At 38.2% G+C, this 20,280-nt stretch overlaps 1 protein-coding gene across 1 annotated transcript in view; it reads left to right on the plus strand.

The window, feature by feature from the left end:
• RPS6KA1 (ribosomal protein S6 kinase A1) overlaps positions 1–20,280 on the plus strand; it is a gene marked incomplete in the record, with an annotated part of 1,961,688 nt that overhangs the window by 1,676,333 nt on the left and 265,075 nt on the right. Inside the window, 3 exon segments of the mRNA XM_044084242.1 lie at positions 1,961–2,025; positions 6,616–6,718; positions 8,369–8,496. Of these exon segments, the coding sequence (XP_043940177.1) occupies positions 1,961–2,025; positions 6,616–6,718; positions 8,369–8,496 (296 nt within the window).

Below are 20,280 nucleotides of genomic sequence, written 5' to 3' on the forward strand. Positions count from 1 at the left end.
TGCAGTAGATAATGGAGAATGGCAAAAAGTCCATCAGAGTCCATGGTCTCTGCTTTCATACATATTTAAATATTTGGGAGTACTGCAGTAACCCATGCAACCATCTTCTTAAGCCAAACACTGCAGGTTGATTTTGTTTTTGGATACAGCTGTCCTTTCTGCCAGCACCCTACTATTGATGCATTGGATCTTGGGCTTCAGTACTTTTTACTTAATTCAAGCCATGGTCATTAGCTTTAGTTTGGTAGCATGATGTCCACTCACACTACCATTTCTTAAATTCCACAAACATGTTTTCACATGTCAAGATTTGACATCCTATTCAGTCATAGCTCCACAACTCCTTTGCTCAAAAATCAGCGACAGAGACAGAAATAATGGGGGAATAAAGACCGAAAATCAGCCACAATTTTTTTTTAATTATCTCAAAGTTAAGAGATCATTGGGTTTAATATTATGTATTTTCTGAAGAATAAGAAGTACAAAACTCTGGTGTCTGTAATTACTGACTAACTGTAATCCTTAGTTTTACAGAAAATCGAAAATTTTACAAGGGACAGAAGACAAATGTGAGGCAAAATCAGGAATGTTCTGCATGTTCTGGGATACTTGAGGAACATGTATTCAGTTTTGCCACCACTCTGTCTATGAATATATGCTTCCGGTGGAGAGAACTGGTTTTGTAGTTTCTTGTTCAGTACGACACCCATCACCTTTCATTCCTGCCTTGCACCGTAGACAATTAAGAACACTGTTCCTTTGTCTATTGCATAGTCTATAAAAGGTTCATCTTTCAGTCAGTAGATGTTCTTTGAAATTGTGATGATCTACATACCGATATCTTTGCATGAGTGAGTAAACATCAGTGCTGTCTAGATTTATGGAAACATTTCAGATGAGCTGGGAATTACTGTGCGCTGCCTTTATGTTCACTTAGCTGATGCACTAATTATAATGAGAACTACACTTTTGTCAGTGCATTCATGGTGCTGACATGTTAGAGTTCTTTACAATGAGGAAGTGACTTTTTTCTTTTGGGCAATGGAATCAAATAATGAAAGAATAAGGATTCTTTGTGTCTGCATCCCATTTGTGCTGCTACATTACTGCATTTAGTAGATGCTGCATCAGGTGTTTCATTTTGCTGTTTACTTTAATCCTATACCAACTTGCTTTCTTGCTACTAGTTGCAAACTTTTCCGTGTCGCTCAGTGGCTCTCATACCAGTCCATCTTGCTAGATTCCTCAACTTATCCCAGAAATGCTCTTCTTCATCTGCATTATCCATCACTGTTTCGTGTTACTTGTAAAGCAGCAGATTTTACTGTGTTTACTGTTAATGCTGTCATGCAAAAACGAGCAGTACTGCCCAGTGTTGTTCATTGTTTAGTGGCCCTTGCATTTTCTTCAGTGGCAATCATTCAATGCCCTTTCCCTTTCCACTGTGCCATGCATGCGATTTATTTTCATCCCTCTACCAGCTATCTAGCTTGGTCAGGTAGGAAATTATCTGTCATCCAAGAAACACACTGCATTTCCTGGTAAATTAGTTTGCAGTGCTCAGCTTCACCACTATGCCTATGAAATTATAAGGGTGGTCATCTTGGAACCTGTTAGCCTCCAGAAGTTGATATGCCGTGTTTTTGGTCATGCTAGAAAAACAAGTTTTTTGGTAAAACGTTGTGTAACATTTCAATCATTTAAAATGAAGGCTTCTTTTGAAGACGTCAATTTTGCTTGACTGAGTCAAAAGCACTTAAAGTTCAGCAAATTTTGGTTGGCTTCAGTCATATAGTAAAGGAGATTTTTTTTTTTTTTTTTTTAATTAATTATTTACCTTCTAAGTAATGGAAGTTTACTGTTTTAAAGTGTTTGACTTGTGAACTGGACAACTGGAGCTGCATTTTTGGCTGAATACAGTTTGAAGTGCTTTTTACCAGTGCAACATCACTATTTTCAGGATCTGGACCAGACGGAGCAGAGGAGTTGAAGCGGCATCCTTTCTTTTCAACGATCGACTGGAATGTAAGCTGTGTTACTTTATTCGCATTTCTTACAGGTGGCTGTTTGAACTTGATAATTTATTCTGATACAAGAGATCTTGAGTTAGCCTTTTGCTTGTAAACTTGTTTTAGTTTCACCCTTGCATCATGGGAATTGAAATGCTTTATAGCTGCACAGTAGGAAGGATAAGAGCAGGAAATCTGACTTAATATTAAATCAGGCTACCTGGTAGGGTAGCATCATATGGACATGATGGACCACCAAGCCTTTTGTTTAAATGTTTGTTTCTGGGAAACGCTGTTCATGACTGCGCTTTTGACAAGACTCAGTCTGAATGTTCTTCAAATCTTTGTACTGGGAGGTTTACATTTTTCTGTGTTCTGTAGTGGAGCAGTAATGTAGGTTATAGTTGTCAGGAAGCTTTTAGATGGCCACCCATTTTATGGTGTATTTGTATACAGTAACACTTTTGCTAGCTGCACTTATGATCCAAGTTTGGAAAAGATTATGGCATTTAAAATAAAGCTCATTGATGGAGACCTTGTACATCATGACAGCTGCTTCATTGCTTGCAGAGGAAGGGGCTCTTCTACTCTTATGCAATTGTCTGAATCCTGAATGCTAGTTAAACCCATTTAATATTTAGATATTGAAGATGCCAGTTAGGTTGTACATGTACATGGCGTATACATTAGTAGTTATTCACACATATTCCTTAAGGAAAGAAATCAGGATATCAGAAAAGATTTCTTTCATAATTTACACAGACATTTGCCACCTTCTCACTGGAAACTGCATTAATGATGGACAGGAGCAGGATGGGGGGGGGGGGGGGGGACAGCATAGGCCATATAACCCTTAGTGTAAAATTTTACCTTCATGAATAATATTTTTTCTAGCTCATACTTAACTTTGTCCAATCCCTTCTTGAGAAAAGCTTTAGTAAATTTGTGTTTACAAACTGAAGTCACCTCCCTGTTCATCTGTGTACTGAAATTAACTGTGGCATCATCAAATCTAAGTTACATGAGCAAATTAAAGTGTGACTGCTTCTGACAGGTGCTCATGTAATTGTTAGACCCCCCCCCCCTCCCCAACCTCACCTCAGGTCCAAGCCTTTTACCCTCATTTTAGATCTGGGTCACCAGCACAGAGAATACTGTTACAAATGCCATCTTGAGTGAAAAAAAAAGTAATTTCCACAGTAATTTTAAAATATTTCTGTGTTTTGGGGGGGGGGTGTATTCTCAAGATACAATTCTCACTGCAGCCATATGCTTGCTTCCTTAGAGATAAGAGATTTCCCTTGCATAGTAACCTTATTTGATTATATCATAATTTTGAACAGGTGTGCACAGAGTAATATGCTACTTGCATTGTGACTTCTCAAGGAACAGCTCTGTGAGGAACTGATTTGCCTAGTACAAGTGGCTGGGAATTGTATCTCTTGGAAAAATTAAATGCAAGATTTTTTTGCAGATGGACAAACTCCCTTGTGTAACCCCCCACACATACACACCTATAGAGAGCAATCCCATACACCCTCAAGCTAAACTCCACAGCTGCACCAACACAGAAAAAAGAAGTCTGTGAAGATAAAAGAATCACTGCCAATGCATATTTCAGAATTGCACTGGCAGTAATTTCCTGTGGAAAACCTTGCTCAGGACATTCAGCATGATCAAACCTTGTCCATTTTGTACTCTGTGAGATGTAGGGAAGCCTTTACCCCACTTCATTAACAGGTCTCGGCCAAGATATGTGAATGGGAGTCGTGTCAATTCGTTAGTTGACATTTGTACAACTCCTGATGTATTGAATCTGAATAACTGAATGCCACTTTCAGTGATAACCAGAGTAATTTTTTTTGCAGGTGACTGTCCCCACCATCGCCCCAAGACTCCACCAGTGTGTGTAAATATAAATATATATAAATATATATATATATATATATATATATATATATATATATATATATATATATATATATATATATATATATATATATATATATATATATATATATATATATATATATATATATATATATATATATATATATATATATATATATATGTATATATATATATATGTATATATATATATATATATAATTATGCAACACCATGGTAACTTGGCAAGAGGGTGAAAGGGCAGTGTTAATGACTGCTGAAAATGGTGTTCACTGGTCCTGACTTGCTGAACCTGGAAGGCTGTCCAGTTCCTCTTGACTGCGCCTCTCACATCCTCACATCATCCTACCATTCAACACTGACCTCCTAAAATTGCTATCCCACTCTATCTTGAATTTGCAAGTTCATTCTAGCCCCCCACATTACCCTTTACTTCATTGCATTTTCTGACTCCACCACTCCTTTCTACAAAAACAAGTATTTCTTCATGGCGCCTTCTTTAAAATAGTCATGTCACCTTTTTGTTTAAAGAATTGCAAACCCCCTCCGTATCCTTTATAATCCACTGCATCCATGTCCGCTCTAGTTCTCCTCCTCTTGAGTAGTTTATAGTCTTTGAAATCTTTCCTTACAGTTATTCTTCATTCTGGTTACAGTTTTATGTGACCATTTCCAGTATATCGTATGTCATTTTATATGGTATACCCAGTAAGGTATCCACAACTGAGCTCAATACACTAGCTCATTACAGCCAAGTGACACCTCCAGGTGTTTCTGCAGTTGCATCCTACCGATGCCTCTAGGTATCAAATCTTATAAAATCTGGTTTGACCAGGAACCCAAAAATATTACCACTATAACCATAGTTTGTGCTCAGTAGTTTGCCATTTACATTTCTTAATCACCCTTTATGGTTCCAGAGATTATGTACTTTGAAATGTGAGGACATAATTTGATTCTGTCAGAAAGGTTAGGCACAACCCCTTGAAAGTTACAGTACAACATTTCAGAGCTCTGTTGGAGGGAATGAGCTAGTTCAGCCTAACATGAGCGGTTTACAGTTTAAAAAAATGCTACATTGACCTTGAGTCCATCCATCTTTAGTAAACGGCCTACCCTTTTGTTAATCACAGCCCCTCCTGTTCCATGTTTCTAGCATAAATTACCAACCCTGAAGTGAATCGGGTAATGAAATCACTTGCCACCCCAACCCATTTATCCCCTCATTTTCATCTCTTTCTGCAGACTGACTTCCCATTTGCAACCTCTGATCTCAGCTTAGAATAAATTGTCAAATACATTCAAACTGCTATCTACCCCCCCCCCCCCCAACATTTTCAAAAATTTATTTCAAAATATGAACCAACCCCAGAGAAAAATTATTCTACAGTATAGTTAGGGCAAGTGTAGGATTTAGCGAACATTATTATGGAGTGGAACACACTTTGAGATAGTGTCAGAATATCTGAAATGCTGGAGAAATAAAAAAGGGGATTTACTTATTTCATTTATTTTATTTTACATTTGTTTACCGGGAATGTCCAACTGGGCCAATGGCCCATTTTCAGCGGAGCCCAGGGAGACATATGACACAATTTACAAAAATTTAAATATTAATTAACAAAAATTAAGTTAACTTAAATAGTTAATTAAATTAACTTAAATAATAGTTAAATTAAGTGTTAATAATTAAATTGTTTTAAACATTTTAACATATGTGAAATGGAGTATATAACAGAATACATAAAACATAGTATACAATTCAGAATACATAATGCATAGTGTACAATTCAAGTATATGAGTTGACGTTAATAAAACTTGAAAAAAGAATAGTGCCATGAAATATAGTTGGAAAGACAGAAAACATAGTATACAATTCAGAATACATAATGCATAGTGTACAATTCAAGTATATGAGTTGACGTTAATAAAACTTGAAAAAAGAATAGTGCCATGAAATATAGTTGGAAAGACAGAGAGTGACATGATATGACTAACAGGGAAATAGACATGGGTTGAATGTGGATCAAGCTAAAAGTATAGGGGTAAAGCTAAATAGAGTTAGGGAGTCATAGCAAGTTGTAGCAAGAAAGTGTTGGAGGTAGACTTTATCAGCCTGGTTTGGTACAGGAGCAAACCAGTTGTTGGTGAGGTGTTCCTTTAGTAGTAGTTTGAATTTCGTTGTGTTGGGAGTATTAAGTATTGCTTGTGGTAAGGAATTCCATAATTTAAGTACTTGGTTTGAGAATAGGGAATCTCCGTAGCTATTATTGGATTTGATTACTTTTATTAGGTTTTTGGTGGAGGGCCTTAGTGATCGAGGGCAAGAATAGGATGAACTAGGTGTTTGAGGGCAGGGCAGTTATTTGGGTAGTGGAAGATGTTATGAGTAAAATTTAATTGGCTAACAGTAAGTAGTGGGAAGTTCAAGCCATTTTAGGAGGTGCAGAGCAGTGCAGTGGTTTGATCTGTGTGACAGGTTAGAGGCATGTAGAGGTTTAATGGACATGAAGAAAATTCTAACTGATTTAAGGAAATGTTTCAGTTTAGGCAACAGGGTTTGTTTTCTATGCCTATATATTGGATATTTATTGTTTTCAGTTCTCTTTTTACCTCTTTTTGCTTGTGCAGTGATAGATGCAAGTCTGTGCTTATTTAAAAGTGACCATTTTGTTAAAAGAATTCTTGATTTTACAGAAACTTTTTCGAAGGGAAATAAAGCCTCCTTTCAAACCAATTGTGGCCAAGCCAGATGATACAGCATACTTTGACTCTGAATTCACATCAAGAACTCCAAAAGGTACATTTCTTCAGTTGATTTTGTCCTCAAATCTACGTCTACTTCTCCACCCACTGTTTCTCCAGAGTCCCTCAGCAAAATATGGATAGTTTGAATGGTGGCGAAAGACCCAACTACCAAGTGTCTGTTTGATGACAGCAGTAGTGGACCTCTTTGTGGGTCCCTGCTTCAGACACTAGAGTTGCCATTGTTACTGAAACAAGTACACATTTTTTTTATGAGCATGGAGAGCTATGAAGTGCTTCATCTTAAAGATGTTATGGATAGAATACCTGTAGTGATTAAATCACTGCAGTAGGATTTTGCCTTTTCATTTGTCACTTTCAGATGAAGTCATAGAGGTTCAGTTCTCTTCCCCATGTGCTGTTTCATACTGTAACTGCTGACTGTAAGCCTCTCCCCATGACCCCAGCCCATTTCTTCCCCCATCCCTGATATCTGCTTTGAAGATAAGGAAGAAGGTCATATAGGCAGCCATGCAAGTATTTGTGTCCTTGCTGACATCTTGGCAATAAAGGTATTTGTATATGGCCCTAATCACACCCTTGATGCTGATGTGGGCATGTGTATCATTGTAGGGGAATTCTGTGCCCTCCTGTGAGCATACTCCCACATGCATGCCTTTCAAGGTTGCCATCACCAGATTTGGATAGGTAAATGAACACCCCCAGTTATGCAGCTGTTGTCATGCAAGCCTCCACTTGCATGGGAGAAGGTTGGCCTGACTGGGACCACCATATCCCTCCCCCTCAGATGGACAAGCAGCCAGAAATCCCTCACTTATTCTCCCTTGCCTGGCTTTTTCAAATCCAGCAAGCTTGGTATGCTATTCAAACTTGGGTCATCTTCCTACGTTTTAATTACGGCTTTATCCCTAAGCTCCACAGGTCTTGGCTAGAAAAAGATTAATTTTTCAGACAACATTCTGCTTTACCAAACTGATCATGTGAGAATAGTTTCTCATCTAGTGTTACTTACACAATTCCTTTATGAACAGTATTTAGATGCTCAGACCAGTTTACCAGTACGTGTTCAGCAGTTTCATTCACCCATGCTTGTTCACTGACTTCATCATTGCACATGTGTACACACAGCTGCAATATGCACAATACATTGGTACTTGCTTCCATGTTGAGGCCCCTTGTAACATACAAATGGGGCTGTACCCCACAAACCTTTTTACCTACTTGTTACAGCTCTGATGTCATCAATGCCATTGACAAAATTACATGGTGAGTGTTTTAGACTGTTTATTCTACCATTTTACACTACTGGCCTTTGCACAATCTTGAGAAATGCTAACTTACATTATATAATGTCAGTGTCTTATCTGCTGACTTATTTGGGATAGATTCTTAATGCTGCTTAATTTTCTGGTTATTTATTTGCTATTTCTTACGATATAAGTTTGTAACTTGGGAAAATGTTCTGCATTTCCTGAAAAGGCTGTGTATAATTTGTCCATCTCTTTGTACAGTTAATATTGTGCATTAGTTTTAAATATAAAGACAGGTTGCTTTTGTTCTTAACTTTCAGTCTGTGTTAAATATCATTGTTAAAAGACCTAATAGGCTGTGTACTTCTTTTTTATTTTAAGGGGAGGGGCTGTATGCATTGTCTTGTCCTTTGTTGACTTCTCTGTCTTTACAGACTCTCCAGGAGTGCCGCCCAGTGCCGGAGCCCATCAGCTGTTCAGAGGTTTCAGCTTTGTAGCCACAGGTTTGATTGAGGAGGAAAAGTGTCTACCAACCCAGTCAGCCTTTCATCCTATAGTAAAGGTAAGTGCCAGTTATTTGTGATTACTTAGACTGCCAGAAATAACAATATTCGATACTCAGTGTCTAGCCATATATTAATATAAGCAGTCCAGTTGTTTAACTCTGTTGCATATTCAGTCTTAATAGTTATCTTTGTTTCATGGGGTATGGATCATGCTAGAGCTGTGACACAAGTTTCAGGCATTGCAGGAAACTAGTTGGGTAATTCACAGCCACAGCTTACCTCAATATGTTCATTAATGTCTGCAAAATGATCATCCCAAATCTTACAGTGTGTCTATATACTACAACCGGTAAGACAGTCGTGCATACTTTGGAATGATAACAATGAAAAGGCGGCTTGAAGTGACTTGTAAGCATGCAGCTGCAGTGCTTTAATGAGGCGATGATGATGTGACAAAGCTTTTAACGTATTGCGGGGGGTTGTGTAGTGAGGTACTGTGGTGATCAGGCTGTTAGCCTGCTGCAAGCAGTAGCAGTATGACCAGATATAGTCTACTGCTGATCATTCTGTACATTGTAAATGCACTGGAGCTGTGAGAAGATAAGGCTATGTCATATCAGTATTCCTAGTATACGGCTGTAGTTGTATTCTTGCACATTGTAATATATTGTAGCTGTGACAAGATGAGACTGTGCTGTGATGGTACTGTTGACGTAATGCTGTAGTGGTATTGCTGCACATTCTGCTCATTACTATATTGTAGCTGTGTGACGAGATGGGACTGTGCTCTGATGGTATTGTTAGCGCAATGCTGTAGTGGTATTGTTGCTGCACATTCTGCTCATTACTATATTGTAGCTGTGTGATGGTAATGTTGGTGTAATGCTGTAGTTGGTGGTATTGCTGCACATTCTACTCATTACTATATTGTAGCTGTGTGATGAGATTGCTGTGATGGTAATGTTGGCGTAATGCTGTAGTTGGTGGTATTGCTGCACATTCTACTCATTACTATATTGTAACTGTGTGACGAGACTGCTCTGATGTTATTGTTAGCGTAATGCTGTAGTGGTATTATTGCTGCACATTCTGCTCATTACTATATTGTAGCTGTGTGACGAGACTGTGCTCTGATGGTATTGTTAGCATAATGCTGTAGTGGTATTATTGCTGCACATTCTGTTCATTACTATATTGTAGCTGTGTGACGAGATGAGACTCTGCTCTGATGGTATTGTTAGTGTAATGTTGTAGTGGTATTATTGTTGCACATTCTGCTCATTACTGTATTGTAGCTGTGTGACAACATGAGACTGCTCTAATGGTATTGTTAGTGAAAAGTTGTAGTGGTATTATTGCTGCACATTCTCCACATTGTTAATGTACTGTAGTTGTATGACTGTAATGTTATAGTGGTGGCACTGCTGCACATTCTCCACATTGTTACTGTATTGTAGTTGTATGACTAGATAAGACTGTGCTGTGACTGTATTGCTGGCATAACGCTCTAGTGGTATAATGAATTGGCGTTCTGAGACGAAGTGCACCACAGTTATAGTATAATGAGCTAGTACTGTGATGAGATTTTCAATGTACAGCTGTAAATGCTCTGAGGTGATGCAGTAATATGTGGAATACTGCTGTAGTAGTCTGAAAAGACTGCTCTTTTGGTATAGTAAGGAGTGGGTATGCTAAGACTGCTACTGCTGTAATAATGTAACAAGACAATGGTGTGACAAGAGCATTCATGTTTTTTATTCCCCCTCCTTCCTTCATTAGTGTCAGCCAAGTACCCTGGTATCCCGACCACACCAGGTCTTATTGCTGTCCCCTTGCCCATCCCCCACCCCATGTACAAGTCAGTATCGCTGGAACTGGTCGTAGACACTAGGTATCTAAGGACTCAGCACATTTTGGCATCCATCCAGATTTTTTTTTTTTTTTGCTATGACCTACCTACTTTTCCTCCACTCTTTTCTTGGATCTAGTGGTTTGCCTGAGGGGGCAGGAATGCAAGAAAAACATGCAGCATATCACCCCACCTCCTTAGCCATGTCTCCAGCAATGTTCCACACTTCTTCTAAACATGCTTACCAGTGTGCTGTTCCCCAGTCTCCACTAGGGAGCACACATTAGATTACAAAACACAGACCAAGAAGACCAAAGGAAGACTGAACAAACCCAAGAAATAATCCTGCTACAGTAAAATGTTCTGGAAACTTGTAGAGACTGGTAGAAGAAATAGTTGAATCAAAACAGTTAAGAGCTTTTATCCTATTTTTTTACAAGGACTTCATCAGAACTTCCTATAACACCGACAAAAAAATTATTTAAACAACAAAAATAAAAGTCATATACTGAAAAAGCACCAGTGAATGGCAACAAACTAAATGGGATCAATGAGTCACTTAATTAGTTCAGTTCTCAAGCTGAAGTTTTTGATGCAGCCTCATTAAGCCCAGAGAATGTTGTTGCATCTAATTTAAGTTGCCATTCTAACTCTCTTTTGAACAAATGTGCCTCAGTAAAAAAAAAAACTCTCATCTTTTAAAACCTAATCAACTAAAACTCTAAAACAAATGGTCTGGATTTGTATTAATGTGCCTGTATAAAGCATTTGTAGTTTTTTTTTTGTTTCTTACATCTAGCAGATGCTCATAAATTCGAGTTTTAAACTTTCTTCCTGTCACCCCCACATAAAAAGCAAGACAGAAATCGCACAGTGCTACATATGACTGTCCTGCTTAAACAATTATAAAAGCCATTAATAAAAATGGTATGATTATTAACTTGAACCTGATTTACTTTCTTAATATGTAGGCATGAGTAACAATAGCCACAACTGTACATACCTGCAGTTTTTTCAGTGGAAAAAAATTCCCTTTACTAAAGTTAGCAGGCCTTTTAAGAAGCTGTTTAAAGGAGCTGTCCCTCCTGAAAACAAAGGCTAATCACCCAAACTGGCTATGAGGGAACTGTCCATTCTGAAAACACTCCAGTTTCTAATAATCCATTGTTTTATGGTCTTACTGTGCAGCGATAGCGTTGTTGCCTCACAGCAAAAGGTTCTCCCATTCAATTCTCGGCTGGAGTGCAGGGAGTGCCTTCTGTGTGGAGTCTGCATGTCCTCTCCGCGGTTGGGTGGCGTTCAAAAAACATGCGTAAACGGGCGTGCCTTCGTTGAAGGTTGGACATCGAGCTGGCACCTCGGCGTTCGTGAAAATCTACTGCCAATCCTTAGCGGACCGGAGTTCCACTGTGGCGACCCCTAACCGGGAAAAGCCGAAAGACAAACAGCTATCAACTGTATAAGTAATGACAAAGGTTCTACTAAATTTCCCCTAAACAATTCCAGTCATCATATCATCATTTTGTATTAATTCTACAGAGGCAGAATGAGATAAAATAAGTGTATAAAAACATTGTGTCTTTTAATGGGCCTAGTTTTAAATCACGAAAACTTTACTGAAGACTGGTACAGAGACTGGAAGACCGAGTTCTGAAAATCCTGAAAGTACAGCATATCGAATAGGAGAATACTAAATCTGTGAATGTAGGTATTGTGTGTTTAGAGAGTAGTGCTGTATCCCTTTAAGAAGTGATGCTTTTTAGTTATATACATGGCGGATGTTGCATGTACTGGTTGAAGTTTTTCCAGAGTTGTAAAGCAAAGGTCAAGTAAGGTTTTATTGTTGAGTATGGAGTTTGTGTGTTTGTTAGTAAATTGTGTGAGTGTTTATTCCCATTCCGGGATAAGTGAGCGTGAGTGGATGTGTTTGTGTTAGTAGGATGTAGGTGTTTAGGTAAGGCAGAGGTACGTGTCTCTGAAAGCGTTGAGATATGTGCTATGGATATTGCAGTACAGTGGAGACTGGGAAATTTACCTTTCCCCCACTGTAGTGCGTTCTCAGAGTTTCTATATAATATTTGCAGGGGGTGTGGTGGGCGCAGCCCCCCCCCCACATGGGGGAGAGCAGGAGGGGCATGCCCCCCTGCTTAACATTGATTAGTTGACAATGTTGATTTTTGATATGTTTTGGTTTGTGTTTTGTGGTGTATAGTGGGAGGGTTATGTTTGAATTGTATTTTTTTATATTTTGGGAAGTCAGTATTACAAACATTCTGTATATTGTGGTTTCAGTCTTCCGCTCTCGATATTCCGGTCTTCGGTAAAGTAGGTTTTTGTGATTTAAAAGTAAACCCCTTTTAACACACATCTGTTTTTATCCCTTCTGTGAAGTCAAGGGGTATCCACGTCATAAAAACATTATCAGTTAAAATTTAAATTTTTGATAAAAGTGACATCGTCTGAAATCATCCTTGCAAGACAAACCATTTGCCCCTTGATAACAGCTTTTTTCTGCGCCATGGGTTGCCAACTTTGAAAATGCAAACACATATTTGAAAGTATTTTTTCTGAACATATTCGATTCATATTGTTCACTGACTACATTTTTAATCAATTGTACATCTAAATAGTTGATCTTGTCAGACTCAAAGTGCCAAGTGAACTTTAAGAATTCACAAGTATTGTTAATATAATCTAAAAAGTCTGTTAACTTAGACTCAGTATCATGCCATAAAATAAAGATGTCATCCAGGTATGTATAGTTGTGGCTTTTGGTCCTCATGCCCATATTAAGAAAGTAAATCTAGTTCAAGTTAACAGTCATACCATTTTTATTAATGGCTTTTATTATTGTTTAAGCAGGACAGTCGTATATTTAGCACTGTGTGATTTCTGCACTACTTTTTATGGGGGTGATGGAAGAGAGTCTAAAACTCAAATTTAACTGCTTGATGTAAGGAAAAAAAATAGATGCCTTATATAGGCACATTAATACAAATTAAGATCATTGTTTTAATTTTTTAGTTGTTGATCAGGTTTTAAAAGATGACAGTTTTGTTTTGTTTTTTTTTTGTTTTTTTACTGATGCACATTTGTTCAAAAGATAGTTAGAATGGCAACTTAAATTAGATGCAACAACATTCTGTGGGCTTAATGAGGCTGTTTCAATTAGTTCAGTTCTCAAGCTGAAGTTTTTAAGTGGCTAATTGATCCCATTTAGTTTGGTGGCATTCATTGGTGCTTTTTCAGCACATGATTGTTTTATTTTTGTTATTTAAAGAATGTTTTTGTCTGTGTTGGTCAGTTCTTTTGAAGTCTTTGTAAAGAAAAGTAGGATGGAAGGCACTTAACTGTTTGGTTTGAGTATAGTATTTCTTCTACCAGTCCCTAAGTATCCGTATAATTTTACTAAAGCAGGATTATTATATCACACAGGAGATTCCCATACATCCACCAACCCACATCAGGATGGTAATACCCATCCCTCCCTGCTGCTCTGTCAGTCACCTGAGCCACTGCTTGAACCCAGGTTGGCTGGGTTGCAGTCTGGGCTTTATGCCTGACAAGAACGCTGATGTTGTACTTTACTGGAATAATGAGGGTAGTTCTGTGGTGCAGGTGGTACCTCTCTGAGAGGTATAATGTGGTGCAGTGACATACTGCTGTGCTGGTGTAATGAGATGTGCAGTAATGTGCTGGTGTAATGAGATGTGCAGTAATGTGCTGTTGTAATGAGATGTGCAGTAATGTGCTGGTGTAATGAGACTTCATTGATATAAAGCGGTAATGTAAAGAGCCTGTTGTCATACTGCTGTGCTGGTATAATGAGATGTGTGGTAATGTGCTAGTATAATAAGATGTGCAGTAATGTGCTGGGTATAATAAGATGCCGGTAAATGAGACTTTATTGATGTCATGTAACGCGGTAATGTAAAGAGCCTGTTGTCATACTGCTGGACTGTATTTTGAGATAGTGTTCTTGGAGGATGGTTCAGTTTCCACTGTAGTGGAGTAATCAGATAGGTCCGTAATGGGACTGTTAATTTACTGCTTTTGTGGTGCAATTTTGTAATGGTGTAATACGACTTTTAGCAGGATGTTGTGATTGGATTGCTGTATTGATTTGATGACTGTAAACATATTGCTTTAGTGGTGTAATAAGGTTTTGCTTTTATGAGACTCACAGAATATTGATGTAGTAGTACTGTGATGAAGCAGTCCTGCAACAGGACATCTGCAGTGGATTGCTGTAGTAATATGGTAGTGTGATGACTGATGCATGTTGCTGTAATAGTTTGATAAGGTATTACTATGACCGGATTGCATCGCTACACTGATATGGTAGGATGATAACTGTTGCATACTGCTGTAATGGTTAGATGAGGTATTACTATGATAGGATTGTTTTGTGCTCTAGTGATACAGTGGTGGGATAACATGAAAAACTACACAAAACTTGAACTTAAATTACATTTTAAGATGTTGAAAAGAGTGAAAGTAAATGTTAAACCATCCTGTTTTAACCCACCTTTCGTACATACTTTGAAAGTGTTTGAGAATACTTGTGAAAAACAAATTAGAAGTTAGTTGGACAATAATAAAACAAGGTGTAAATGTTACAACTTAACTATAAGTGAAACATCTGCTCTGAATGAATTAAAGTCCAACAGTATGGTTAGAATTTTGAAAAGTGACAAAGGTGGTGCTTTGGTAGTGATGGATCAAGACAAGTATATTCATAGTATTGAAGCTGTGTTAAGTAACACCTTTGAATGTGAGGCAGCCAGTGTAAGTGATGTATTAACATGTTATTGGAGAATTTATTCTTTTTTTGTTTGACAGTTTAATGAGTAGTAATTTAGACAAAATATCTTATGATTTTTGTAACATTGAGAATCCCAAGTTAGGGTTTTTTTTGGAATACCAAAGGTTCATAAAGACCTTAGCCACCCTCCATTCAGGCCTATTGTTTCAGCGCCTAATTACATCACAGAAGTAATTTCCCTTATGGTCGATTAGTTTTTAAACCCCTTAGTCACTAATATTAGTTATTTTTTACAGGACTCTTGGGAGTTTTTGGAACAGTTCAGGAAATTTAATAACATCTCTCATTTGACCCACAAAAACATATTTTGTTCACCATTGATGTGATATCACTTTTTACGTGTATTCCACATGAAACAGGAGTAGAATATGTAAGACAATATGTTGGGAGATTTTCTAACCTAATGACCAGTGCAACTTTTGCTGTGATTTGATAGATGGTCTCTCATAAACAATTTTTTTTGTGTACAATAACGGTGTATAAACAGAACAGAGGGGTTGCTATGGGGTCTCCAAACTGCCCCTTCATTCACAAATGTTGGATGGTGGGAACACACATTTTTGGAGCCTATTATGGGTAGACATCATGTTTTGTTTTTTAAAAGATTTGACAATGACTTGTTTTTCATCTTAGAAGGTGACCTCAACCAGGTGAAAGAGTTTATAGACTGTTTAAATTCTGGTTCTGAGTTTTTAAGATTTACTTTAGGTGATGTGGGTTTAAAGGTTAACTTTTTGGATGTCACTTTAGAATGGGTTAAGGTGCTGAAGAGATTTGTAAGCAGGGTTCACTGTAAAAAAAAACTTTTACTAACAGTTGCCTACACTATAAGCTTTCATCCGCAATTTATGAAAGACTATATATCCAAGGGCCAGTTGAATGACCAGTGAAGACAGTGATTTTATTAATGAAATAGATTTTATTTGTTCACTATTTTTGGAAAGAGGTTACCATGAAGAAAAATTATGAAGTACAGCTAAGTATGTCATGGACAATCGGATGTCACTCTAAACTTCCCATATTACAAGTTCCTTATAGTGGCTTCAAAGTCTTGAACAAGTCCAACAAAGAAATATTTTGCAACTTCAACATGACTTTGGACAGTGGATTGATAAGAGGCGCATTATACAGGACAGATGGAAATGTTAGAGGGAATCAGGACCTTTTTGCGACGGTTGCCCCCCCACCCCACCCCCATTTTGTGTATAAAAATCACTATAATTTAAAATCATTATTTGAGAGGGTGAAAAAACAGAGAAAAGGACTATTTTACACACACACCATTTGTCGTGCACAATGTGGAAGTTTTACATTTGTAGGTACATATTAGAGGGACCTTTTGTAAATTTGCCCATTTGCAATACATTATTCCAGTGTCTGGTTATTTTAACTGTAAAACCAAAGGTGTGGTGCACATTGGGTTATGTTCTCATTGTACTGCATTTTATATCGGTATGACCACCCGAGTTCTGTGTGCCAGGATTAAAGAGCACTACTATAGCATAAAAAAGAAGGATGGTAGAAATGCATTTTTTTAAATCACTTTGAAGTGTCCTAACTATAAGTGCCTGGTTTCAGTTCTGGAACAGGGAACACTTCATATAAGGGGTGGCGATTTTAAGACCGAGTTAGAACAAATAGAAGCACTGTGGCAGATTAAGTTAAACTCTGGCAAAGCACCAGGGTTGAATGATGTAGTCAACATCAAGTGTTTTAAAGAACCACAGGGCTCACCTGAAGAAATAGTTTTTAACAGAAGTGTATGTCTTTAAGTTGTTTGTGATGCCACTTAATTGTGGGATGAAGAAGTTCTTTCTATTGGCTTACAGATATTTTTAAACTGAAAGCTTTTTACTGTTGAATGTATTGTTTTCTGATGAAGTCTAATGACGAAAGCGGAAAATAAATTGTCTACGCAAAAATTTGTGCCTCTTGTTCTCGGTTTAAGTTCCAGTTCTTATAACTTGCATACTACTAACAGTTTTATGAGTCATATTATGGCAGGATTGCATTGCGCTGTAGTGATGGAATGTGGTGGCACAATAATTAGACTCAAAGTGCAGCTTTGTTGAGGTGATACTGTAACAATGCAATTATATCCTGCTGTGGTATAACGACATGATGACATGACTGTTTTATTTTTCAAACAATAACTGCCACTGAGAAGGGTTACCCAAATGCAGAGGATGTGCAGAAGAACTCTACAGAAATCAGTTTCCGTGATGGCATAGCTTCCTCTGTTTTTACACTAAGTACAACTTTTGTTGTTTTACACTGGGTGGTTAAAAATGTTCATGCCAAACATTAGCATGTTAGCTACATGTTTAAGGCTGTTTCAAGTTCACATTTGTAATACCTTGTTTATCGTGTGACTATAAGAATATATTACAAGGTCAGCAGTGTAAGCTCACATATGGTTAGTCTGGTTGAGTTGTATGGCATGGGTACGTTAAGGTACCAGCCCTAACGTACTTTTTCCTGTATTCTTGCCCTTTTGTGCCACTCACTATTATCCTGACTTAAAACAGTCTAGTTTATTCAGCAAAATCATTTCTACTACAACCAAATTCTAATTCACTATCACCTGGTTTGTGTGAACAAGCCTATTTGACTCTCTTCCCTTCTTTAAGATTTTGCTCCAGTTTTTCACTAAACGTCTTGTGACCTGTCTTCTCCATGTAGTCCATGCCAAATAGATGAAGTTTGCCTTTAATGCTCTCTTTCACATTGCAGAGAAAAGGTTTTGAAGTATAACATTCAGGAGCTGGTGCTAAGCCATTTTTGGACTCGCTGATAACACCTTTGTGCTAACAAATTCTGCATACTCCTTCCAGCTTTTGAAGATGGACAGTTCCTTCCATTGTGAGATCCGAGACTTTGCTGAAGTGTGGATTACAATGAGTGCATGTTTCTTGCACAGTTTTTCAGTGAACCAGTAAATGCTATCAATTAATTTTCCATAACACAGATTTTCTTGTATGAAAATAATACATGTTTTCCAAGAGAGGTGACTGTTGCACAGAGTTTATTGACTTTTTGTTTTGGAGAGAGAAACTGTCCCAACTTTGGACTTTTGGGGAGAATTACAAATCCCCCGTGCCACATTACTGTGTGACCTTGCATGCTGTTTTTGCAGCAATGCCATCGACTAGCTCAACCCTCCCCATTTGTAACTTAAGCTGTACTTGTGAGGCACCACACTTTGTAGATTGTCCCTGGATCATCGTGCTGAAGGTTAGGCTTAGATTGCTTCCCTGTCTTGTAAGTAGGACATACACTGATGCTACCATCTATCCCCAGGGTAGGGTATGTTTTGACCCATCAAAAATACCTCCAGTCTCTTTTAGGGTCTTCTATTCACTAATTTTTCACACATGAGAGCTGCTGAAAGATACTTCATCCTTTTGAGTTCAGTTGTGCGAAGATCTAAGTGTACATTTCCAGACCTCAGTCATTACTCCCCAAGACAGAAATTGATTCACTGCACTGACAGAGTTTTCACATTGAACTTTCCATGAATGAGACCTTTGTTGGTTTGCAAACAGCCAAACTGATCTGGCTATAAAAAACTTTATTTGCCTGCATTCCATTTGCAATTTCCTTAGTCATCTTGCAGTACGTGTGTGAAGTCTTGGATCAGCATTAGGCTTGCTGTTTAGAAGTTGTAGTACATAGTGCTGTTCTCCATTCCTTTGGTACAGTGAGTAAATTATTCCACTGAAATGGAATATGGCATTTGATAAAATTTGCAAAAAGAAATGTCCAATCATATTACTGACATTATTTCTAGAAAATCAGTTTCATGCACTACTAAATGTAAGTCCTTACCAGACTGACACTGATTGCCTATTGGGTCATAGGAGGTTACTAGGCTATCGACCTGGAGGTCATTTCAAGCCTAGCCGTTTCATCCCAATGCAATATCATAGATACTCTAGTCTGTACCTAGGACTGTATTTAGTAATGACTGCTCATGTCCAGGAGGGTTGTGGGCTCTATCCCTGGTATGAAATTACGGTGTCCCATCCACTTGTTCATAGGTTTATAGGATGATACTACACTATTGGCCCGGAGGCACTAATAAGCGTAGCCAAGAATTTAGCCCATGTTCACGCAGTCAGCTCCTGTTTCCCTGTCCTGCAGGGACACAGGTGGGATCCCAGGGGCATATTTCCTTTTCCCATCCAGTCATCCAGGTTCCTCTTAGAGGGCTAGAGAGGTACTCTGCTTGACATAGAGAGGGAGTCTATTCCACAGACGGGGGAGTTTATGGGACAGAAATCTATCCCACCAAGTTCTATTAATGTCACAGACCAGGTTAAGGCCTTGCGTGTGGGTTGTGCGAGTGGAGTTTGTCTTACGGATATGCAACAACTCCATCAAGGCTGGGTCTAGAATGTCCTTGTATACCAGACACAGGTCACTTCTGAGAAGTTTGTAGGAGACTAAGTAGAGGGACAGGGCTCTTAGCCTGTCTGTATAGGATAGGTGTTTGAGACCCTGGATTTACCTGGTCAGGAACCTCTGTGGTCTCTCCAACTGCTGCATGTGCTTGGCAAGGTACATGCCGAAGGGGGCATTGTACTCAATAATGGGTCTGATAAGGGAGGAGTACAAGGATGTTATGACCTCCTTGTTCCTGGATGAAATACCCTTATTTATGAGTTGGGCCATATAGAAAGCCTTACGTACAATGGAGGCAAAGTGGTGGTCAAAAGTCAGGTCATTTTCAGCCTGACTCAGACAAATTAATGGCCAGATTCATAACAGCTTCTTTATCACAAATGTAGCTTCTGCATTTAATCTTAGTGAAAAACCTAGAACTGGCCACTAACGTAAGAACTGAAATAAATAAATCAGTATTGTAATACATGGAGCACTGGAAGTTTACTTTGAGTATGAGAGAAAAGTAACCGTATTTTAGCCAGGTACATAAGCAAGAACCAAAGTATAACAAGCTTATTATAGGCGCAATTCTTGGGTGTAAAGTTGGCCGTTATAAATGAAACTGAACTTTTTTGCCACAAAGACAAGAGTCACAACAAAGTTGCATCAGTAATCATTTTAAAAGTCGCGTGTGCCACACACTGCGGCCACAAGAAAACTCCAGCAGTAATCACAAACAACTTTAAAAATTAGACCTTATAATGTTACATACCTTGCCCC

Source organism: Protopterus annectens, chromosome 1.part1 (genome assembly GCF_019279795.1).
Source record: "Protopterus annectens isolate FY-2018-M chromosome 1.part1, PAN1.0, whole genome shotgun sequence".
NCBI lineage: Eukaryota > Metazoa > Chordata > Ceratodontiformes > Protopteridae > Protopterus > Protopterus annectens.